This window comes from Nematostella vectensis, chromosome 10, assembly GCF_932526225.1.
Source record: "Nematostella vectensis chromosome 10, jaNemVect1.1, whole genome shotgun sequence".
Lineage (NCBI taxonomy): Eukaryota > Metazoa > Cnidaria > Anthozoa > Actiniaria > Edwardsiidae > Nematostella > Nematostella vectensis.
This window is the reverse complement of record NC_064043.1, coordinates 14154103-14178753: the sequence shown is the minus strand read 5'-3', so window position 1 is coordinate 14178753 and position 24651 is coordinate 14154103. Positions and strand designations below refer to the sequence as shown.

The window sequence follows — 24651 nt, the reverse complement described above, 5'->3', positions numbered from 1 at the left end:
CAACAAGAAAGGGGGATTCCGGTTCTCCTTGTCACACACCTGGGACCGGGCCCTCTCCTCCGTTCCTCAATGGTCACGTGACTAAGTCACTGATGAAGACTGATAGTTTCGGTCGAAACGTCTAATTTCACGTTATATCAAAATTCCAGAAATCGACATATATTTCCGTTATTAACAAAGTATCTGGAAGACTGACAATATTCATGTTTAGATGAAAAAGGTAAGGACAATGCAATGGCCGCTTCTGTTTGAAGGGGAATCAACGATTTGAAAAATTCATACGCACGCGTAACTTTTATCTGTTTATGCTTTTCCTCTACATCGCTTGTAATTACCCCCATTTCATTGCCAAAAATGTCATTTGAAGGATTCGAGCTGGTTCGTGACACTAGCGAGACAGATTCATTTCAAGTATAAATTTCATGTAACTTTCTGTTTTTCCCAGCACAATTTTCGAGACAGCATCGCAACGAATGCTCGTGGCTAACAGCTTATTCACTCCCCCCCCACGATGCGTTATCACGTTATTGCGAAGTTGCAAAAGGAAATTGGAATTCTTAATCAAAATGATGAAAAATATCTGTGGATTCGTTTTAAAAGGGGCGGATTTTAAATTCACAATACTATGCATAATTAGTAACATTGATTAAAATGTGGAACTATTTTAGTGAAGTGTGGAACATAGATGGAATGTGATTCAAAACAAAGCCTGGACTTGCAGGGGTAGGTTACAACCCTCTCTAGCAACACAGTAATCCTTACTTAGATCATCTGCAAACTTCCGGTTTTCAGCTTCCGGTTAATGTACAGGTTTGACTGAAAACGTTTATAATTTTTACAGTTTTAATAATAACAAAAATTTCGTTGTGTTGAAATTGCTATATACATATACATATAGTAAGAACCCAACACCCGCGGGAAACGATCCAAACCTTAGAGCCCAATTCAGAACCCATAAGGCTGAATGAGGGGTTGCCGCTCAAGGTCTTGCGTGAGCCAAATGAGCGGTAGTTTTTTAATAAAGCGAGAAAATGCTACCTTGACGAACAAATGTTCAAACTCAAACAAATTTTTATTTTGTTTTATTATTCTAACGCTCTCGTCCCCTGTGCACAGTCCGCAGCTCATGGCATGTAGACAAAAAACTGCGGTTATCATCAAGATAACAAAGCTAGAGTTGCGTTTGCTTTCTAAGACGTAATTGCTTATTTTATCTAAGAGTAGAACTACCGCTCAGCTGGTTCCTTCAAGACAAGGCCGGTTCTAGCGATTTACGACGTTCAACTGAAAGTGTTGGAAAAAAAGTACCAACAAATTAGGAACCACCCATCTGGTTTCCCAACAAAACTAAGATAATGTTTTTCTGTGACTTGTATTTAAAAAAAGGATATATTTTTCCATGTGCTACAATACCTTAAGCAAGAAAGCCACAAAGATAGCACATGCCGAGACATCGAATTTTTCTCAGCCCCATGATTTGGTACATTGTCTAGATCCGTAAAATTCTCTTTTAACATACATAGTGTCTTTTATTTAGAAATTGGTTGCGATACAAAAATATCTATATTTATGACTAATGCGTGAGTGCAGGCGTTCATAGAACAGTGCTCAATACACAGGTGTAGAGCGGGATATATCTTGGTTTGTAGGGAAAAAAACACGCGAACTATGAACCTACCGTTTCATCTCTACAAGCCCGTTTCGTGGTTGCCCACTCATCAGGAGATTTATAATAAATTGTCAAAAAGAAGATCGCAAATGGCGGTAGTTCGCGTGTTTTTTTTCCTACAAACCAAGATATATATATGATTATTTACATCCTCTGCTGCTGCTGCTGTTCCACTACCTGGTCGCAATTTTTTCGCGCGTGTTCGCGACTTTCTCGCGTCTGGTCGCAACTTTCTTGAATGTGATCGCAATTTTCTAGCGTCTTGTCGGGACTTTCTCGCAAGTGATCGCCACGATTTTGCGCATGGTCGCGATTTCTTTTTATTCCTCGCAGCCTCTCGTCAAAGTGTAACAAATCCCCTATACTGGTGGACAACTCGTGTATGGTCGTCAAGTCCTCAACACTCGAAAATGCGTCAAGAAACACCTTATCGTCTTCAACGCTCCCTATCCCTGCCCCACATTTACTTCCCATATTCATACAAAATTCCGCAAAAGCATCGATGTTTTCAAAATCGTCTGGACTCGGGAACTCCTCTGGGGAATAACAGCTACTTTTCGAGATCTTATCCGTAGCTGTTAAGGTATCGCTGCTATTGGCACCTTGTTCTACCATTCGATGCCCTGCCGCCCAGGTTGCCCTTTCCCACACGCTAGAGTAAGACCCAAGCATGAAGGCGTCGAGGACTACTCCTATGGGTAAATGCGCCCCACACTCGACCTCGTCACTGAAAGGCTCGATCGCTGTCATGAGTTCTTGTTTAGATGGCCGAAGTCTTGTCTCACTGAGCATACCCTTCTTTTGCGCTTTCTCAATGAGCCTCCACGGGAGGGACCTCAGCTGCTCTGGTGAGTAGCTCTTGGAGCAGGGAATCTTTTCTTGCCTGTCGACAAGGGGGAAGACGCCTGTAGAGCAAGGGTTAGGTCTTCTCCTCTCTAATGCTTCCTCTATCTTGGTTTTCGATTCTCGAATGACATCGAGTTCTTGATCTAAGTACTTCCTCTCATCAGCTAGGGCTTTTTTCAAGTTGAACAATATCTTCTTGTTCCGGATACCTTTCGCCGTCTGCTTAGTGTTTTCGGTTTTATCTTTGTTCATCTTCAACTCCCGAATAATCTCACCTTCCCGTGTCTGTAGCGCAACAAGGCGTTTATGCAATTCTTGTGTTTGCTTTATTTCAAAGAGTTCTTCCCTTGCTTCCTTTTCGCGCACGGATTTCTGAAAAACAAATGATAAATCAATTTTGATATATTCTCATTGCGAGGCACCTGAAGTACTTATTATAGGGAGCACTTACTATATGGTCGCACAGGTCCTGGCCGGCGATGCTTTGAAAAACTTCTGCATATTGCTTAAGCTCTTTAACGTCAAGTGTGTTCAATCTGATAGCTAGTTTTGCTGCACTCTCCTTATCAAGTGTAAGGTGATGAGGAACCTGAAGGCAAGGACACATACAGTAATCATCAACAGCACCAATGTCATCATCATCATATCATCATCGCCATCATGACCATGAGCATGACCATGATCACCACCATCACCGTCACCATCACCATCATCACCACCATCATCGCCACCATCATCACCACCATTATCACCACCATCACCGTCATCATCACCATCAACAACATGATCACCACCATGATCACCACCATCACCGTCACCATCACCATCATCACCACCATCACCGTCATCACCACCACCATGATCACCACCATCACCATCACCATCATCACCACCATCATTGCCACCATCATCGCCACCATCATCACCACCATCACCGTCATCATCACCATCATCACCACCATCACCGTCATCACCACCACCATGATCACCACCATCACCATCATCACCACCATCATCACCACCATTATCACCACCATCATCACCACCATCACCATCACCACCACCATCACCATCACCATCACCATCACCATCACAACCACCATCACCATCACCATCATCACCACCATCACCACCATCATCACCACCATCACCATCACCATCAGCAACATCATTTTTATTGCCATCAACATCAGGGAATCATCATCATCAACACCATCACTTTCTTAACCATGGTCATGTCCTCTTCTCCACAAACAATATTTCCATTGCATTCCTACTAGGCACACAAGCTTTAAAATACTCACCAGTTTAGTTATTCTGAGCCCGTTTTTTCCGAGCTCTCCGATATCAACCTTACAAAGGTTACATATATACAAGCACACTTGGCTCAAGAAGAAATGCATGTCTTGATACTGCTTATCCTCGATAATGTTAACATAGTAGTCAATTCCATCTCCTTCATATGCCAGATTAACAGCGGCAAGTAACTTCTGTGCAACATCTTTATCATCAGGGCACATACTTCCTGCGTAGTTAAGGGTCACAAGTGCATCTTTATACTGTCGTAAATGCAGCTGGGATAATCCTCTGAAGAGGTACCCCTTCACCCATTTGGGGTTCAACTTAATGCATTCCTCAAAATCCAATAAGCTTTCTTCATACTTATTTAAGCTAATGAAAGCTGTAGCTCTCTGACACCAGGAAAAGTAGTTTATCGGAGATGCAAGTATTGATTTGTTGTACAAATCAATTGCTGTTCTATATTCCTTGGAAATCATTTTCTTGTTTCCTTCACTTCTATAATATCTCTCGTCTGTTGGGTATACATTGTCATTTTCAAACTCTTCTTCTGTGTAAGTAAGCACCAGTCCAGAGCAGAGAGCATAGTATTTCATCTCTTCGTGTGTAATATTGTGGAGGAAAATCTCAGTGTGACTATTTCTACCAAATACTTGTATTTCAGTCTCTGTGAAAACTCTTGGGTTCAGATTAATTCGGATTTGTCCATCTAATGCCCTTACAAGCTTTTGTACTTTAAGCCACTGTTCCGTGAGTATTGGGAATTCATAACCTGTATGAGTGATGTGATACTTAGGCTCTGGGGCTGCTGGAAATTGTACATTATACCCTTCGGCTAGCTTTGACAGCTGCTGATAACATTTCTCATGAAAAACTCTTGGCATAAAATGAGTCACTACCTCCAAAGAATAGTGTCTCTCACCACCATCTTTAAGTTGGTGATTGAAGTATGACTTGGCCATTGCTTCAATACTAAATCGTCCGGTGAACACATCACTATGTCCACAAACCGGACAATGTCCAACCAACACCCCTGGAGGCCACTTAATTGTCTTATTAAACTCTGATTTGAATATTTCTTGCATCGCCTCGAGGTCAGCTGCGGTGACAGAGCAGTGAGTATAGCTATTAGGGAAAATATAAAAGTGTGGAAAACTTTCCATTCGACAGGAGACGAGATTCGGCACCTTTTGGTTCTGGATTTGATTTGCGACCTCCTCTTGGGCGAATCTCTCAACGACAACGCTCAACTTCTCACCGAGGACTTCAGAAGTGAAAAAGAACCTTTCAATTCCATGTTCACTCACAACACCTTTAAGATACTGCGGTATTTCAGTCGCTCTTTGCTTCAATTGATGCATTATTCCAAAACCTTATTTCTTGTTCGGTGCTAACAAGAACATCTGATTCAAAATTTGGCTAGTCGACCTGAAAGAAATCCATTTAAGTGGCCCAATACCGATTATGGATATCCTTACCAGAAACTTAGGCTTTGTGGTTTTGTCTAATAGTTCTCAACATGCTGTAAAAATTAGTTTTTGATGGCATTCTTTCTCGCGTCTTTTCTCCTTTGCTTCAAACACTTTGAGCCTTCAAAATATTGGAACTTAGTCCTAACGCGGTCACACTAGCGACGCCTGTTTAAGTTTAGCCTTTAGTCCAAAAATACACGTGCGAAAGCTCTACCTGAAATGAAGTTCTCTTTTAAGGTATAATATAAAGATCTATTTGCTTAGGTTTGTGCTAAGTGATCGTGTTGGGTATATGGATTTATTTTGTTCATTCCGTGTTTTTTTTAGTTTTCTAATCTGCTGGGCACGGTATACAAGCGAGGCAATGTGAAATTCACAAACCATGGAGACTGTGTTATTAGCCCCGTTGGCAACAGGGTTACTGTGTTCGATCTAAAAAAGTAAGTCCTCTTTCGATTAAGTGTTCTATTTGATTATTAACCGCAGTTAAGTAACAGTAGTTTTATTTTCTAGTAACAAGTCATGGACTCTTCCATTTGAAAACGCAAAGAATATTGCACGACTTGCCCTGTCCCCAGATGACACTACTATCATAACAGTCGACGAAGGTTTGTTGGGATTTGTATTAAACTGCTACTGTAACTAGTCATGTTTACATGTGCAAACACGCATTCCTTACGGTAGATGACTTACTTCCTTTTTAAGGAATGTTATTGTTATTCATATGCACCCCATTGCACCCATGGTATGCCATGTTTAGCATTTCTAAGACCAACGTCAATGTTTTTCTCAATAGGTACCAAGATCCGACAGCTTTGTATTAACAGCAGCCAGTAAATGACTCACTTGTCTTATTCACTGACACATAAAACAGAATTCTTTTTGTGGATAGCATTGAAAATGTGGTTACCATGTTCATGTTAGTCCAGGAGATAATCCCTGTTAAGAGAAACAAAAAAAAAAGTTCAGAATTTGTTACCCCATCTACTAGAAATAAATTATTATCCGGCCGATTACATACTTTGTTGCTGTTTTTTTTTTTTTCAGATGGAAGAAGCATTTTGGCAAATCTAAGAACAAAGGTTGCTCTTCATTTTTTCAATTTCAAGAAACCTGTGGAAGATATTGTATTTAGCCCTAATGGAAGGTAACTGTCAATATACTAAAAGAATTGAAACACTGTAAAAAATTTAGTTTTTTTTTGCATCTCAGTTTGGCTTGGTATTTTTCCTTTGTAATTTTTTGGTCCAAGGAAAGTAGCAGTAAAAACTGTATGTTGAAGGTTTTTTTTTGTTATTCAGGATAACTTTTCATGTTTGGAGATCGGTGATGGTTTGTTTATGAGCTTTTGCTAGTTGAAAAAACCTGGCTGTCACAGCTACATCCATTCTCAAACTACTGTTACCATATGACTGGGAACATTTTTTGGGCCAAAAAATGAACCATATAGAAAGTACCCATTTTCATTGCCTGCTTATGTCTTTAACTTTTGTGCATATTGTTCTTAATCAATTTATTGCAAAAAAAAGAACTTACAATTATGTAAATAAATACATGTTTTAATTAACATGACCATCAAAGGAAAAATGGCAAATTACCAGTCGACCAAGCCTATTTTAATCAAAACTTTAATGCAGCATGGTGTATTTCTTTCAGATTTATTGCTGTAACACATGGCAAGCATGTGCAAGTCTGGTCAGCTCCTGGCCACACCAGAGAGTTTGCACCGTTTGTTCTACACAGGACATACACCGGCCACTACGATGATACAACATGCATAGATTGGTCTTCCGACTCCAGGCATGTACTAACAATTAGATATTAATGGAGTGATGATGGTGGAGCACTATGAGTATGACAATCGATATACTAGCCAAAGAATTAGAGACCATAAGCCAGCCATGACCTGTGTTTTTGCACGACACTGCTTACTGATAATCCAATACTCAAGTTTCAAGTGTTGATAGCTTGTCAAAATCGGTTAGGAACTTGAACCGAATCAATTTAATAACTGGTGTGTGTCCACAGATTGTAGCTTATTTCTCTTGGCGGCATACCTCAATTCTATTTTCAGAAGACAATATAGTCAGGGAGCAGATACCGGAAAAATTAGGTCTCGCTCAACCCTCACCACGGAAAAGGTTTGACAGTGGAATCTTATAGAACAAGACACCCTGAACAATGCTAGCTAGTTCGTAAAGCCGATTTGTGGTGTCAATCAAAAGATATGGACGTGTTTTATTACGTCACTCGTAGTCCTGCATGGAAACGAGGCTCATTTTAAAAGGGCGTGTTTATTCTATTTTTCCGTGCCTAGAAACGCTATAACTTCACAGTTTTTTCACATATCAACCTTCTAAGCAAATGGCTAAAGTATACCCCAGATAAAGAAAAGTCACGTGATCTGTCACATGTCAAAATGTAATAATGATGAAAAATGTTGTCTTTCCTATCGAAAATTCCGCCGTAGCCAGTAAAACGGAATCATTCAACTCAAGGCGACTGTTGTCCAATCATCTAATGGCTGCTTTGAGCTCTGAGCTGATATCTGTGTCGCTAGAGATACATGTGTAGTTATTCCTACCTCACCACAGGAAGCCCGCTCCTATTAATATGTAGGTAAAACATATTGCTGGAAAAATGGCCAGGTCATGAATAAAACAAGTAGGTAGTACTACAGTATTCAAAAACACGACTATAAAAAAGCCGCAGCATTTACAATCAAAGTTAAAGATGATTTATAAAGGTATATATTTAAATATGTCTCATCATGATGTCGAGGCTAGCTCAATCCAAGATGGCGGCGCCCATGGCAGAGTCTTTACATTGTCTGTAAGTACAACGACTTTTTGATATTTAAAATAGATTTTAGTTGATATAAATGGAAATTTTACTCTCTTGACTTGTACGTTGTAAGTTGAGTATATTTGTTTTATTAAAAATGCTATTAAATTGACAAGAATCGTAGCTTTTTTAGTAATGGCTACTCGAGAAATTTGACATCCCGCTGAATAGGAGGAAAAGAGCTAGTATTTTTTTGAAATGCATCATCTGCCAAGTCGATCATAGAGATGAGAAGCTAAGAAACGTAAAGAAGGCATCCGTTGAAACATTTAAAAATGCTGTAAGAATAAGGAGAGACGAGGTTTACGAGCGACTTAGCAAAGATTTGGAGGAGATATCAGAGCGGGAGATACAGTGGCACTCGACGTGCTACTCATCGTACACCAGCGAGCATAATCTACGGCATTGTCATGCGAAGTTTGAGGCCCAAGCCTGAGATGTGGAAAACCAAATAAGCAGCGAACCAACCATCTCTACGCGATCTTCTACCCCGCCCATCGACTTGTCAAAATGCTTTATATGTGGCAACAGAAGCTACAAGAAAGATAAGAGGTTGCTAAACATAGCTACGAATGAGGCAAGCCTATCCCTTAGACAAGCTGCGACAAGCAAAGGCGATGAGAAGATGCTACGACTCCTTGACAGTGTAAGAGATGATCTGCGTGCAGCAGATGGGAGGTACCACAAGAATTGCCATGCCTCCTATGTTAGCAAATCCAACCTTAAGCATAAAGGGTTTGTAGAAGAAAAGGGGAATCACTGTATGATGAGGCATTCAAGACGCTTGCCGCTGAAATCAGAGAAGGAATCGAAGAAGGAAAGGCTTATGACATGGTAACACTTCTAAGCAAGTACTGTGGTCTACTTGAAGAAAGAGGCGTAGATGGGAGCTCTTACTCTAAGCAACGTCTGAAGCTTCATCTTAAGTACCACTTCGAAGACCGTATTGCATTCCATCAGCAGCCCAGCAAGAATAAACCGGAAATTATATTCTCCAGTCAAATTTCCCTCATAGACGCCCTAAATGCTGCTGCACAATCCAAGAGTGATAGTAGAACTTATCTCATCGATGTGGCACGATACTTAAGAAGTGAGATCAAGAAATGTGATGGAATATCATTCAAACCACTCAATGTCAATGACGTCTTACTTGACTCTGCTAGAAGAATTATCCCAGATAGTCTTTATTGGGTGATCCGCCTTCTACTGACCCCAAACGCATGAGTCCAAGTCCTTGTAAGAAGAAGGAAGACGAAAGAAGGATTTTAAGCATCGCTCAAGACATTCACTGTGTGTCTAACGCTCGTACAAAGCTGCCAAAGCATATCAGTCTTGCCATGACTGTCCATCATCTTACAGGGTCAAAGCAGCTAGTATCACTACTCAATCGCATGGGCCATAGCTCGTCGTACGATGACCTGAAAGCAGTTGATACAAGCCTTGCAATGGAGGTGATGGCAAGAGCAGAGCAGCACGGAACTGTTGTACCATCAGTCATTTCGCCAGGAGCATTCGTTCAGCTTGCTGCAGACAACAATGACTTGAATGAGGAGACCCTAGATGGAAAGAATACCACACACGCCACAACAAAGGTCGTTTACCAACGGAAGGTTTTTGGTCCAGATCCGCCACCAATCATCTTGGCTGACCACAGCAGTAGGAGACGATCCTTGCCAGAATCCACAAATCTTTACGAACTGCTGGAGTGCCCCTGTTATGGAAGACGACCTGCACTCAATGAACACATCAGGAAGGTGAAGAACGAGTGGTTTAGTAGCGAGCTTGATGTTTTAGTTCATGCGTTGCGAGAGGACGAGATCTGGCTTCTACTCCGCATGGATCTCACAGGGCGCACTCCTGCAGCGGTCATGAAACAAACTGTGCCCGGATGGAGTGGGTTTAACACGATACTTTACCCAGATCTACCTCTGTCAAGCAAGATAGGCTACTGCCCAATGATAGATGGCGCCTCTACTGAATTCAGTACCGTCTACACCGTCCTAAAACACGCACCAAAGATCAGTGCTGTTGCTGGTCAAGAAGATACTGTAATAACATTAGACCTTGCTATCTATATCAAAGCAAAGCAAATCCAGTTGCGCTACCCAGAGGAGTTTGCCAACACTGTCATCAGACTTGGGGGCTTCCATATTGCCCTCAACTTTTTGCCGTTGCTTGGCAAGAAGTTTGCGAGTTCTGGTCTAGACGACCTTCTCATAGAGTCAGGCGTTTATGCTGCCGGTACAACCTCTGCCCTGTTAAAGGGTAAGTCGTACAACAGAGGAATAAGAGCGCACAAGCTATCGATGGAGGCCTTACATCGCATGATGTGGAGTGCTTATGCACAGTGGTGCAAAGATTGCGAGGACAGCGGTCTGGACGAGACGATGATCAGTAGGATTGAGGAATCCCGGGAGGCCATCCTATCAAGAGACAACACCTCTCAGAACCTAGAGGTGCTTGAGTGTGACATAGAGAAGCTAGCAGCCAGTCTGGGAAAGTTCAAGGAAGAGGCCTTACTACAGTCCAAGACCTTTGACTTCTGGATGAGATACATGTCTATGGTCAAGCTGTTACTCCAGTTTATCAAAGCTGAGCGAACGGGCAACTGGGAATTACATCTTGCTTTAACAGCGGCGATGATTCCTCACTTCTTCTCAATGGATAGACCTAACTATTCCAGGTGGCTTCCAGTTTACATATCGGATATGAGGCAGCTGGAAGTCAAACACCCGCGCGTCTTTGAAGAGTTTATGGCTGGAAACCATGCAGTTAGCCGCTCTGGGCAACCCTTCTCTCAAGTGTGGACAGACATGGCTCTGGAACAGTCTGTAAATGCGGACTCAAAGTCGAAAGGTGGAATCGTTGGAATCTCCCTAAACCCAGCAGCTTTGCAGAGGTGGTTTCTCGCAAGTCAGGAGCGAGCCTCTGTTACCACGGCACTGAAGGATGCATACTTTGCACAAAGTGATCACACCCATAGCCAGGAGTTGTCATCAAAGAGGATTGCAAGAGACGAAGCTGATTTCAACAAGCTTGTTAACTGTTTCGCATCTGGATTAATGAACAATCCTTTCGAGTATTGACACCCTCGTTAACTTTGCAACAGGGGTTGTTTTGCCGACCGAAGTTGCCAAGCATCTGATGGAGAGCGAGCGGAGCGGCCAAGAGCAAATGGCGGTATTCGTAAAGGAGAGGACCAACTCAGTGAGGTCAGTTTCTGGGATCCGATTTTGAAACTCAAGGTCAAGACCTTTGACACCGTGACTAAGAGGGTACAAGTAAAAGCAACGAAAGAGAAGCTGGTGACAGTTGGGTCCGACAGGGATTTATTTGGCAGGCTGTTAATCGCCGCGAATGCCCGGCAAGTAGACCTGAAGGGCGTCCTTACACATGAACTTTCTTCAGTTCCATATGCCCTCGCTCATGAAGATGGAAGCCTGAGGAAGACCAACAAGAGCACTCTGGCGGGAATAATTGAAGCCAATGTTGACGTCCCCAGTATGCTACCACCTGCTACTAAGGATACTGTTCATCTGATCGATGCAATGGCTCTGGTGCAAGCTGTAAAGTCTGGTGGGAGCAACACATTCGGAGAGTTAGCGTTGAAATACTTCTCCGTCATTACAGGCCCGATGAATGCTGCGTGCTGTAATGAAGTTCACCTAGTGTTTGATCAATACTGGGAGATGTCAATCAAAGCGGGAGAACGATAAAAAAGAGCTGCAACTTCAACTTCACTAGAGGTCCAGATCAGTGGACCTGCTACCCCTATTCCAAAACAATGGGGCAAGTTCATCACAAGCAGCAAGAACAAAGTCAATCTCTGTGAATTTCTGACAGAGCTCGGAATGGAACAGCTTGAGAGCGATCAACGACTTGTCCTCGGTGGAGGCGAAAGAGATGGCTTCCGTGCGTTAGAGGTTACATTCGGGCACAGTGAAGAAGTCGAAGCACTGAGATCAGACCAAGAAGAGGCAGACACGTGGCTCTTTCTCCACGCCGCGCATGCTTCGATCAACCATCCCAGATGTAGAATCGTTGTTCACTCCCCTGACACAGATGTTCTTGTGCTTGGAGTTTGTCACTATACTAGAATTGGCTGCGACGAACTCTGGCTCAAAACGGGAATCAAAGATCGCCTTCGGTTCATCCCACTACACGCTATGGCTCAACATCTGGGAGAGAGAATGTGCGATGCTCTGCCAGGATTTCATGCCATTTCTGGTTGCGATTCCACGAGCTCTCTTAGTGGAATTGGCAAGAAAAAAGCATGGGACATCCTTCAAAGTAACAAGGATCACCAGGATAGTCTAAGTCTGCTCGGAGCTGCAGAAAACGTCGGTGCTGCAACTAGGTCCAAGTGTGAAGAGTATGTATGCAATCTTTACCTCAAGAGAAAGTCAACATCAGCTGATGAGCTACGCTACCTCCTCTTTTGCCAGAAGAAACAAAAGAGCGAAAGGCTTCCTCCAACATCCAACAGTCTGCAACATCACCTGGAACGGGCCAACTACCAAGCTCTTGTATGGCGTCGCTCTTTTGAGGCAATGCAGGACCTCCCGAGGCCAGAAGATAGCGGGTGGAAGAGGTCAGGGATTGAGCTGAAGCCAGTTCTGATGTCCAAGGACCCTGCCCCAAGCAGTTTGTTAGAGCTCTCGACGTGTGGCTGCAAATCTGGCTGTCAGAGGAACTGTTCTTGCAATAACAACGGACTCTCGTGCTCCGAAGAGTGCAGCTGCATGGCTGGAACAGACTGCAGGAATCAGTATTCTTTGCGACTAGCATGCAATGACCTCTCCAATTCTGACGACTCGGATTCAGATTCTGACTGAGTAATACACGTAAGTAAAAAATAGAGATGATAATATGAACATAATTATCTTTTTTTCATAACATTTTCTACTTTTTATAGGAGCGGGCTTCCTGTGGTGCCGGCTAGGGATAAATAAAGGCAGTTGGATCTCCAGCGACACGGACATCAGCTCAGAGCTCAAAGCAGCCATTAGATGAGTGGAAAAAAAGTCGCCTTGAGTAGACTGAATCCCTTTTACCGGCAACGGCGGGATTTTCGTAAGGAAAAGCAACATTTTTTACACGTGACTGATCACGTGACTTTTCTTTATCTGGGGTATACTTTAGCCATTTCCTTAGAATGTTGATATGTATAAAAACTGTAAAGTTATAGCTTTTTTATGCACGGAAAATGTAAAAAAACGCGCCCTCTTAATGTGAGCCATGCGTTTCCATGCAGGACTACGAGTGACGTAATAAAACACGTCCATATCTTTTGATTGACACCACAAATCGGCTTTACGAACTAGCTAGCATTGTTCAGGGGGTCTTGTTCTATAAGATTCCACTGTCAAACCTTTTCTGTGGTGAGGGTTGAGCGAAACTGGAATCTGCTCCCTGACTAATACCACAAAAGTATTGATTTCATACTTTTGTGGAATTTGCACATAATAATTCACTGCATAAAAAAGGGGTGTATTGTTGGCCCTGTTTTCTTTTCTCCTGGTTCTCCCACTTTTTGAATTTTCATCCCCATCTTCCATTATTCAATGATGAAAGATTCTATCACAGTCAAACAATTGTTGATATTTCTGAACTTGATATTTTAGCTTCTGAAATATGCAAGATCAAATTTTGACCTTAACCATAAGAATAAATCTTATGCTATGTATGGTCTTTTTCAGGTTTTTTATTGTAGGAAGCAAGGATATGACTGCTCGTATTTACTCATTGGATCCTATGGAAAACTTTTCCCCTGTTACTCTATCAGGAGCAAGAAATACAATTGTTGGTTGCTTCTTTCAAGAGGGATCTCTTGATGTATCTTTAACAATCACTGCAGCATTACATTACATACTGTATATCCCCAAAGATAATGTAACAAAACATGTCAATGATATACTAAACATTTAAATAATTATGATGGTTATGATAATGATGATGATTGTAGTAATGGGGATTATGATAAATTTTATAATTCTGCAATGATATTTAAAAAAAATATCAAAAAAATGACCAGTAGGGGCGTGACTGTGCCGTCAGTAGTTTCTTAATGTTTCTGTTTCGTGCCCCTCCAATATTTCAAGGTCTGCTACCGCATTGTAATGATGATGATAATTGATTTACTGCTGCTGCGGATGCTGATGATGATGAGAAATATAATGGTAATGATGGTAGTGTTGATAATGATAATGATGATAAAAAGAATCCCATCTCAATTTTTTCACACAGTACAGGCTTACGGATAGAGACAGTGGGCTTTTGTTTCACAGGGGTTGAACAAAATGGCTATTGAATAATTATTAATGTATTTTAGAAGTACTTAGATAAACTTGCTATTGGCTATTGATTCGTGTTTATCTTAAAACCTTGATATAAAAACCAATTTTATTAAACAGTACATAACCAGCATTATTTTTGTTATGGTGATATGAGCTTTGACCTTAACCTAATCACAGGCCTATACTATAAGTAGTTCAGGAGCTCTAGGAATATGGACATGTTCAGCAAAACTACAAGAGGTGTTCCTTCGAACTAAGGACAAGAATGACGAGACAGATCAAGGTTAACAACACAGTGTAGTAAAAAAAATCCCCTTTAACAATATGTTTAATTGTCTGAGCCAAATGGAGCCAAAAGACTGCCTGGTGGTGGTTTTCAGTGGTCATGTAGTAGTGATGTGTTGCCATAAAAATAAGGCACAAGAAGTGATATACAGTTTGAGACATCTTCCTTGGTTTAGCTTTGAATATATTACAAGGAGTTCTTGAATACACCCCCTTGCTTGATAATTAAGAATACATTTCCTGTCATTCTTTCAGATAAGGAGGAATTAGTCAAATGGAAGAAAGGTCCCAAGTAAGTGAACAGACTTCCAGAAGTTTTCTTTCAGCTCTTCAGCCTCACTACCATAGGGAGTGGTCTGGCTTGAAATATGCCACTACCACAAAATAGTATTTATTATTTGGCAACAGTTTGTCTCATGTCAAGTTATGTTGTGTTGCAGATTTTCGAGAAATGCCTAAAATAATTAGATATGGCTCGGCGGTGTGCCTTGTTACTGTATGGTACACTGGCTAATGTGCAGATGGCATGAGTTTAAATCAAGAGTTATAGTGGCCAGCTGTGTACCCTGGGTACCAGAGGCTCAAGCTTCACTCGTTTACTGTCACGCTGGTCTTGGCGATAGGGAGCAAAGTTACAAGCCTCTGGTTTTTCAGTTCTGAGTCACACACGGTTGCTTGTGGGTTTGTATTTCCCAACAAACCGGTTTTGTATTATTACGACGTCTTTCCTTTGAGAATTATCCAACCACGACCTCATTCTGTTCTCTCTTTGAATATTCTGTATGATGAAATTGCTATTTGAGGGTTTCTGAAAGAGAATTAGCTTTGGATTTCCTTTAGTTCAGTTATACGCGCCGCTGCCATATTTGTTATGGAAAAATATGGCGGTTGCGAATTACAAGGTCACGTGTTATTAATTGACAAATCACAAAACGCCATAGGAGGATTATAACCAACCAGCCCATCAACTCTGTAGTACAAATTCTGTGCTAACGGAACTGAAAAACCTAGGCTGTGCGGCCAGAGGCTCTTCGCATCACTCCTCGTAGCCAAGACCGGTGTGATAGTAAAAGGTACCCAGGGTACCAGCTGTGTTGATGGTTCTCTGATCTGTGTAGATTATCCTTATGCAGAAGTTATGTGGTAAGAGAGGTCGCAAAGATTTGTGCCCTTGAATTCAAATTCATCAATCAATTCAACAAGCAAGAGCTTCTATATAAAATAGTAATTCTTAGTTCACTAGAATTAGCTACAGTAGATGGAAATGGTTGCTTTGTGCGACTCTTAGTTAGCGTAAAATGGTGGCATAAATGGCATCTTTTGATGTAATTCATATTAGAACTGTTGTGCAGTATCCCAATATTTACCTGGTTTCATTAACTCTTCAGGCATTTCTTTGAGAAGGAGAACTTCACAGAGATTACTAGCTGTGCACTCCACAAGGCAACTCAAGTACTCATAGTTGGCTTTTCTAATGGAGTATTTACGATTCATGAGCTGCCAGACTTTAACCTAATACAAACTCTCAGGTAAGTATTTAAATAATGTTGCTTATCCACCCTTTGTTATTGTTTATATTTGAGAATACAACAGGTCTATTGTAACCTTTTTGATTGAATTGGCAACATTAATTCAAATTTTTGGACCCATTATTCCTAAGAAAAATACCAGCACTATCTATACAATTTGTTTTCAGTTTCCTTTTGAGGATAAATTTGCTGCTGAGTAATTTTCTATTTCTTAAATATTAAAATTGATTTTTACTGACGGATCCATCTTTATAGGGCACGTCACCTTATCTTACCATCAACACAATTGTAATAATTGAATTTTATGTTTCTATTCCTTAGCATCTCTCAACAGACTATCAGCGCTGTGGCTGTGAATCATACGGGTGAATGGCTGGCGTTTGGCTGCACAAGCCTGGGTCAGTTGCTTGTGTGGGAATGGCAAAGCGAGTCCTATATACTCAAACAGCAGGGTCATTACTATGACATGAACGTACTGGCATATTCTCCAGATGGCAATTACATTGCTACAGGAGGGGATGATGGAAAGGTAGTTTAGTAGAAGATCAGGGAGAGTTTTAAGGGTGTTTAAACTCAGGGCCGGATGATGGAAAAGTAGTTTCAATAGCGGGTCAGGGGGTGTGGGGGTTAAGGGTTTTTAAACACAGTAGGGGATGATGGAAATATTACAGCAAGCTTATATCAAGACTTATCCTAGCTCCTATTTTACCCATGTCCCCTCTGTGTAATAAAAAAAACATTGGGTGATCTGATTAATTTAGCACACTTGAAAGCAAACTGTTACGGGTCACTGTATTTTGGGAATAACACTGTCAAAGTGTTGTGATAATAACATGCTTAGGGGATCCCTATCGTCTTTCTGTTAAATTTTGTGGATACCACGACCCCTTTTGTGAAGTGCCTTATTTCTGTTTTCTTTGTTGTAGGTGAAGCTGTGGAATACCATGACAGGATTCTGCTTTGTCACATTCCATGAGCATTCCGCTAGCGTGACTGCTGTGACATTCAGCCCTAATGGCCAAGTGGTTCTCAGTGCCTCCCTGGATGGAACTGTAAGGGCATTTGACCTCAACAGGTACAGGAATTATGTATTCGAATTAGTGGCTATATATAACCCGATCAAATGGACAATGGACAAAGATGCTTTCACTTCATGCTATCGCTTTTTAATTTATGCATTAAGTCCGCTTAAATGATGCATAGAATCTCATAGATAATGCCAAAAATACCCTTATATGAAAGAACCATAAATGTAGGTCCAAAAGGACAGAGCAAAATAATGGCATGAAATTGTCCAATTCTAAATATATAAGCTCAAGATTCCGCATACAAGGAGTTCCTCTGACCAAAAGCTTAATTACAAATTTAAAAGAAATTTAGAAGATATGAAATTTAGATATTAGCGTTCAAAGTTGGCTTAATTTCTGATCAGAGCCCGACTTCTCCCTATAAACAAGGATAATTCATACTTTGAACATTTGAAAATTGCGCTTCAAGCCTCATATTTTGAAGACGAATCCATTAGAAAAAAAACACTTTTTGATATGTTGGTTTACATACATAACATAAGGAACCTCTATTCAAAAAATCAAGCTTACCGAAGTTAACCAGACCTTGGGAAAACTTGCCATTTTTTCCTCTGTCGTCCAAAAGTAGCCCCATTTATACAAGCTGAAAAGTTCTTTGCTATGACCACATAGAAGGTCTTGACTTTTTATAACACGATGGTTGTCCTTGGTTCCCACCCTCACCCTATGCAGCTCTGTTCTCATTTTCATCCTTGCTCACCTCACCGCCAGCTCTTGTGTCCCTCCTGCTCTAGGTACCGTAACTTTCGCACGTTTGCATCTCCCCGTCCTGCCCAGTTCTCCACACTCGCGCTTGACAGCAGCGGTGAGGTTGTGGCGGCTGGATCACGTGACACCTTTGAGATCTTCGTGTGGTCCATTCAGACAGGGAGGCTTCTTGAGGTGAGCCAAAAAAGCCCATGTTATCATAATAGGGAACGATGGCAAAAATGAGACACATCCTCTTCTTACCTGAGTAGTAAAGATGTTCAATGTTGTAGGGACATATATGACGAGGTACAAGTAGAATTAAAGCCCCTCTTCTTGTCTCAGTTGTAATGATAGTTGACGTTGCAGGGACGTGCTGGGATGCGATCAAGAAAAAGGGTCTTGATCTCAATAGCGATCTGTGGTTGATATTTGTAGGTCCTTGCAGGCCATGAGGCCCCTGTGTCATCACTAGCGTTCAGTCCCTCACATCCAGTGCTTATCTCTGGGGCCTGGGACAAGACAGTTCGCCTGTGGAATGTATTTGAGAGTAAAGTCAGCAGGGAGACATTAAACCTCACGTCTGACGGTAAGTCTGACAACTGGCTTGGAGCAAAACGTCTTCTAGCGAACCGTCTGGATACCTGTTGTTATAATCCTGATTTCTTCTAGAAAAATTCGGCATCACAATGAAATTCAATCCATCTTCCCCAAACTTATCAAAAACGAAATTGAGAAAACACTGTGACTCACATGTTCATGTATGGTGTAGTGTTAGAAAGACCATGACTCACATGTTCATGTGTTGTGTAGTGTTAAAAAGACCATGACTCACATGTTCATGTGTGGTGTAGTGTTAGAAAGACCATGACTCACATGTTCACGTGTGGTGTAGTGTTAGAAAGACCATGACTCACATGTTCACGTGTGGTGTAGTGTTAGAAAGACCATGACTCACATGTTCATGTGTGGTGTAGTGTTAGAAAGACCATGACTCACATGTTCATGTGTGGTGTAGTGTTAGAAAGACCATGACTCACATGTTCATGTGTGGTGTAGTGTTAGAAAGACCATGACTCACATGTTCATGTGTGGTGTAGTGTTAGAAAGACCATGACTCACATGTTCATGTGTGGTGTAGTGTTAGAAAGACCATGACTCACATGTTCATGTGTGGTGTAGTGTTAGAAAGACCATGACTCACATGTTCATGTGTGGTGTAGTGTTAGAAAGACCATGTCTCACATGTTCATGTGTGGTGTAGTGTTAGAAAGACCATGACTCACATGTTCATGCGTGGTGTAGTGTTAGAAAGACCATGACTCACATGTTCATGTGTGGTGTAGTGTTAGAAAGACCATGACTCACATGTTCATGTGTGGTGTAGTGTTAGAAAGACCATGACTCACATGTTCATGTGTGGTGTAGTGTTAGAAAGACCATGACTCACATGTTCATGTGTGGTGTAGTGTTAGAAAGACCATGACTCACATGTTCATGTGTGGTGTAGTGTTAGAAAGACCATGACTCACATGTTCATGTGTGGTGTAGTGTTAGAAAGAGCATGACTCACATGTTCATGTGTGGTGTAGTGTTAGAAAGACCATGACTCACATGTTCATGTGTGGTGTAGTGTTAGAAAGACCATGACTCACATGTTCATGTGTGGTGTAGTGTTAGAAAGACCATGACTCACATGTTCACGTGTGGTTTGTAGTAGTGTCCATTGCTGTGCGTCCTGATGGTCGGGAGGTAGCCATCTCCAGCCTGGATGGAGCCCTAACGTTCTGGGACCTTGAGGCTGCGGTGCAGGTGAAGTCAGTGGATGGAAGGCGTGACCTGGGGGCAGGCAGGAAAGCTGATGACAAGATTACCGCCAGGTCATCAGCATTTGGAAAGTATGTTGATTGATACTGGCATCATTTATTAACTACAATATCTATGCTTTGTTACCATCTCCACCTACATGGTTATAATCATTATCACCACCACCAACACCACCATCATCATCATCATCGTCATCTTCACCACCAGCATTGTCATGGTCATCTTCACCATCAACATTGTCATCACCATCACCATCATTTTCAGCAGCATCGTCATCGTCATTTTCTTCACCAGCATCAACATCAGCATTATGAACATCATCGCCACTATCACTATCTGGGTGTCATTATTATAATATAAATCGTGATTGTCCTCATAAATATAAACTTTGACACTGTTCGTAACGTTGAACTCTAGGTGTTTCACAAGCCTGTGTTATACTGCTGATGGGGAAAACGTGCTTGCGGGTGGACGGTCCAAGTTCGTATGCATCTACAACGTTGAGCAACAGGTTTGTGACCATACCTCAAATTCTCCCCACCCTAGTGCTGTGGGGGTGAAATGTAACAGCATTTCAAGCTTTGTTGCCAACCCGGTCTAGTATACGTGATCCAACTCAAACTCTCCCCATCCTATCTATTGGTTAATTCTCACTACTCATTTGATTTGGAGAATACCGTTGCAGTATGGAGAATACACTTTTTAATCTTGGTCTGCAGATCTTGCTGAAGCGGTTCCAAGTATCTCGTAACCTGTCATTTGACGGCATGAAGGAGAAGTTGCGTAGCGACCAGATGACGGAGGCGGGGCCTGTCGACATGATTGACGACCGGGACAGTGACGAAGAGGATATATCCCTACCAGGGGTCCTCAAGGGAGATATGAGCTCCCGGCGGACCCGCCCTGAAATACGCGTCAAGTGTGTCCAGTTTTCGCCCACAGGTAACCCAAACATGGCGTCATAAAAACACGGGTAACCCAAACATAGCGCCCTTAAAAGTAGAACAAAAATACAAAATAATTCATGCAAGGGCGATGTAATAAAAAACATGGTTGGTAATGGTGGTTTGAGTCATATTACTCAAATAACGTTGCACTTGTAGAAATCATGTGTAGTACATCCGCAGTGCTTCATGGGTATCAAATAAATGAGCTTGAATAAAACATATCCAGGTCATGAAACTTTACGAGCATTCTTGATTATGTGCCTGTTAAAATTTTCAAAGGCCAGAATTCAGCCATTTATATGTTACTCATGTTCCACAGCGGTTACGGCAAATGAATTCTTGAATTATTTTTATTAGATTAGATTTATTTTTAATTAGAATTTTAAGCAGATGATACCTCCCCCCCCCTACACCCAACCCTACACCCAACCCTGTTGTTGAGTACCCCTCTCTCCTGGTGGGTGTGTCTGTCCTATTCCTCTCATTTTTCTCTCACTTTGATCTCTTGTCCTCACAGGTCGCGCATGGGCGGCAGCTTCCACGGAAGGTCTCTTGATCTATTCGCTGGACGCATCCCTCGTATTCGACCCCTATGACCTGGACAGTGACGTCACACCGGAAGTGACGCGTCAGGTTCTGGCACGAGGCGAGTATGCGCGGGCACTGGTGCTCGGCTTCCGGTTGAACGAGCAGCAGTTGATCAAAGAGGTTGTGGAGTCGATCAAATGCTCCGATAGTAAGTCTTTTATAACCTTATCGCTAATCGGTGTTACAACGCTCCGAGACCTTGCCCAGCTTGCGCGACGTGTGGTTATGTAGGCTATGAAACCTAATTCAAGAGTAAGTACGCAGCTGCTTTGTCTCCTATTATCTTTGTTCTTCAAAGGAGTTCTTTTGTCTCTATTCTTCTCGTTCTTTGTGTCGAGGTGCGGATATTGTTCCTTTGCCCAATCGAATTGCAGCTTGTAAGAGCTGCGTACTGACCCATTCAAATGAGATGTTCATCTCAGTTTTGAATTAAATCCGCTTGAATCACGGTGAATATCAATCCACCCTTGACCCTACAACTAAAACAGATTAATTCTATTTATGAAGTACCAAATAATACAGGGGAAGTTTTTTTTTAATGATGAGAGATTTGAGTATTCAAAACAAAAACTAAAAAAGCATTTGTCACGCAAGTCTCATCTACGGACTTTAAAGGCGATGTAGCCGATTTGTGTGATTGCGACGAACCTTTAGGTTCTGCAAAAGTTCAGTACAAATAAGATAATAGTAGCGAACTAAATCTATTTAAATCACCATGGAATTCAATCCATCCTACAATAATTTGAGCATAAAAAAATTGGATAAATTCAAATCAAAACCCAATAAGAACGTCATACATATGTGATCCAGTCTATGACAACATTAGAATTGAAAATCGGCGAGAACTCAGTTCTCAATCCAAAGGCGCAGCATTCCAGCTTTTATTCTGTAACTTGGTTGACGATTCTAATTTTATTCTGTAACTTGTTACGATTCTATTTTAGCGACCGCGATAATAAACGCACATAGTTATGATAGTAAACTACTTGTGACAGTTTTTAGCTTCCTCTTCCCACTAGCCGGTATAAATGCGATTCGATGCCAAACTATTGACATATACTGGTACTCCTTTGCTTCTGGCGGTAAGCCATTTTAGGGACTAGAATCCACTGTCGATACAAGGCTCCCTTTCTCTAAACACCACAGGGTAACCAATTTTGAGAATTATGAGCCATGCTTTCCTTGTCCGTTTGCAGTCCGGTTAGTGGTCCAGGCCTTGTCCGACACGTACGTGGACAAGCTGCTGTGGTTCGTGTCCGGACAGCTGGACACGTCAGCGCACCTACAATTCTATCTGACGTGGTGCCAGGAGATCTTCACCCTGCATGGTCACGTGATCAAGCAGCGTGCCGGTGACGTAATGCACATGCTTCGGACCGTGCAGAAGAGCTTGACCAGACACCACGACGAGCTCGGCAAATTGTAAGTGTTTAGAAACACACAACTATTTCAAATCGGGTTGCACTTGAACGTGGCGCTCTGCGGCTTACGTTACAATGGATTCTAGAGTGCAACCTTATTTGTGTATAAGCGGCCGGAAACGTAACCGACAATTCAATCTAGCATAGCCAACTACAAACAATTCAGATCGGAGAAGTTACCCTCCCCCCCCCCCCCCCCCCACACACACACACAACGGCCGAAGGTCCAGTTTTGGTTCTCAATGGAAGAGCTATTTGTAGACAAAACTATATAGCATAAGCTAGATCACTCTGGTTTGTTGCCAAATACGACAATAAACGTCGCGTGGGGATACTGCAAAGGCATAAAAATATCCCATAAGAACTCCCTCCCCCCCCCGGAAAAATTCGGTCCATTTTTAACGGATTTCGCACCCCACAAAGAAAAATCCTGGGTACGGGCCTGCACGATACCGAGGGTGCCCGTACAAAGGTGATTGTATTAGGGACACTTCTGTACGGTACCGAGGGTGCCCGTAATAACGAGGTGATTGTATTAGGGACACTTCTGTACGGTACCAAGGGTGCCCGTAATAACGAGGTGATTGTATAAGGGACACTTCTGTTCGGTACCGAGGGTGCCCGTAATAACGAGGTGATTGTATTAGGGACACTACAATATGGTGCCGAGGGTGTCCTTAATATAGAGGGTTCGCTGTAGTCAATTTCATCTGTCGTTTTTCAGGTGCTCGAGTAATTCGCACATGCTATCCTACCTTCTGTCCGTCGCTGATGTGGTGCAGAGTCGAAAACGTGCTGCGGAGGATGACATGGAACAAGAGGAGTGATGTGGAGGATGACATGGAACAAGAGGAGTGATGTGGAGGATGACATGGAACAAGAGGAGTGATGTAGAGGATGACATGGAACAAGAGGAGTGATGTGGAGGATGACATGGAACAAGAGGAGTGATGTGGAGGATGACATGGAACAAGAGGAGTGATGTGGAGGATGACATGGAACAAGAGTGATGTGGAGGATGACACGGAACAAGAGGAGTGATGTGGAGGATGACATGGAACAAGAGGAGTGATGTGGAGGATGACATGGAACAAGAGTGATGTGGAGGATGACATGGAACAAGAGGAGTGATGTGGAGGATGACATGGAACAAGAGGAGTGATGTGGAGGATGACATGGAACAAGAGGAGTGATGTGGAGGATGACATGGAACAAGAGGAGTGATGTGGAGGATGACATGGAACAAGAGGAGTGATGTGGAGGATGACATGGAACAAGAGGAGTGATGTGGAGGATGACATGGAACAAGAGGAGTGATGTGGAGGATGACATGGAACAAGAGGAGTGATGTGGAGGATGACATGGAACAAGAGGAGTGATGTGGAGGATGACATGGAACAAGAGGAGTGATGTGGAGGATGACATGGAACAAGAGGAGTGATGTGGAGGATGACATGGAACAAGAGGAGTGATGTGGAGGATGACATGGAACAAGAGGAGTGATGTGGAGGATGACATGGAACAAGAGGAGTGATGTGGAGGATGACATGGAACAAGAGGAGTGATGTGGAGGATGACATGGAACAAGAGGAGTGATGTGGAGGATGACATGGAACAAGAGGAGTGATGTGGAGGATGACATGGAACAAGAGGAGTGATGTGGAGAATGACATGGAACAAGAGGAGTGATGTGGAGAAGCTAAATGATCATCGATAATGACAGCGATGGAAATGGGGCAGTCATGACGAATAACTAAAGACGGCGATGGAGATTGACCAGAGATGAGTTGAATGATGCGATCGATTGATGAAGACAGCGACGAAGATGGAGCAGTGAGCAAATTTCTGACATT

The 24651-nt window shown here is 42.3% G+C and overlaps 3 protein-coding genes across 6 annotated transcripts; 2 read left to right on the top strand and 1 right to left on the bottom strand.

Moving 5' to 3' along the window:
* Positions 1-111: 111 nt before the first annotated feature.
* On the top strand, positions 112-24447 carry LOC5517719 (periodic tryptophan protein 2 homolog). Of its 4 annotated transcripts, XM_048733291.1 has the most exons (20): positions 5409-5523; positions 5614-5726; positions 5800-5894; positions 6334-6433; positions 6943-7086; positions 13830-13965; positions 14604-14709; positions 14967-15003; positions 16100-16240; positions 16562-16769; positions 17167-17315; positions 18063-18210; positions 18454-18604; positions 19733-19913; positions 20260-20353; positions 20562-20784; positions 21307-21525; positions 22574-22799; positions 23523-23607; positions 23639-24447. In XM_048733291.1, the coding sequence occupies exons 1-20, from the start codon at positions 5506-5508 to the stop codon at positions 23654-23656; spliced, it is 2592 nt and encodes an 863-aa protein (XP_048589248.1). In that variant the 5' UTR covers positions 5409-5505; the 3' UTR covers positions 23657-24447. The 4 variants fall into 4 exon arrangements, with proteins under 4 accessions (XP_032218191.2, XP_048589248.1, XP_032218192.2 ...); XM_032362300.2 differs by lacking the exon at positions 5409-5523 and adding an exon at positions 112-220 and having other exon boundaries at positions 23523-24447; XM_032362299.2 differs by having other exon boundaries at positions 5410-5523; positions 23523-24447.
* Positions 1361-5310, bottom strand: LOC116601474. Its single transcript, XM_048733292.1, has 3 exons — positions 3820-5310; positions 2967-3104; positions 1361-2887 (listed from the first exon to the last, which is right to left on the bottom strand). The coding sequence occupies exons 1-3, from the start codon at positions 5173-5175 to the stop codon at positions 1814-1816; spliced, it is 2568 nt and encodes an 855-aa protein (XP_048589249.1). The 5' UTR covers positions 5176-5310; the 3' UTR covers positions 1361-1813.
* On the top strand, positions 12144-13145 carry LOC116601475. The gene is made up of 2 exons (XM_032362303.2): positions 12144-12974; positions 13046-13145. Exon 1 carries the CDS (start codon positions 12297-12299, stop codon positions 12963-12965), a length of 669 nt encoding a protein of 222 aa, XP_032218194.2. The 5' UTR covers positions 12144-12296; the 3' UTR covers positions 12966-12974; positions 13046-13145.
* Positions 24448-24651: the final 204 nt, after the last annotated feature.

Excerpts from the sequence above, each read along its gene's own strand:
- LOC5517719 (XM_048733291.1), top strand. Across the intron at positions 6,434-6,942 it reads GTATTTAGCCCTAATGGAAG|ATTTATTGCTGTAACACATG; the intron begins GTAACTGTCAAT and ends TATTTCTTTCAG. Across the intron at positions 13,966-14,603 it reads TTCAAGAGGGATCTCTTGAT|GCCTATACTATAAGTAGTTC; the intron begins GTATCTTTAACA and ends ACCTAATCACAG.
- LOC116601474 (XM_048733292.1), bottom strand. The coding sequence starts at position 5,175 with ATGCATCAATTGAAGCAAAGAGCGACTGAAATACCGCAGTATCTTAAA. Across the intron at positions 3,105-3,819 it reads GGCTCAGAATAACTAAACTG|GTTCCTCATCACCTTACACT; the intron begins GTGAGTATTTTA and ends CCTTGCCTTCAG. Across the intron at positions 2,888-2,966 it reads AGGACCTGTGCGACCATATA|AAATCCGTGCGCGAAAAGGA; the intron begins GTAAGTGCTCCC and ends TTTGTTTTTCAG.
- LOC116601475 (XM_032362303.2), top strand. The coding sequence starts at position 12,297 with ATGGCTCAACATCTGGGAGAGAGAATGTGCGATGCTCTGCCAGGATTT.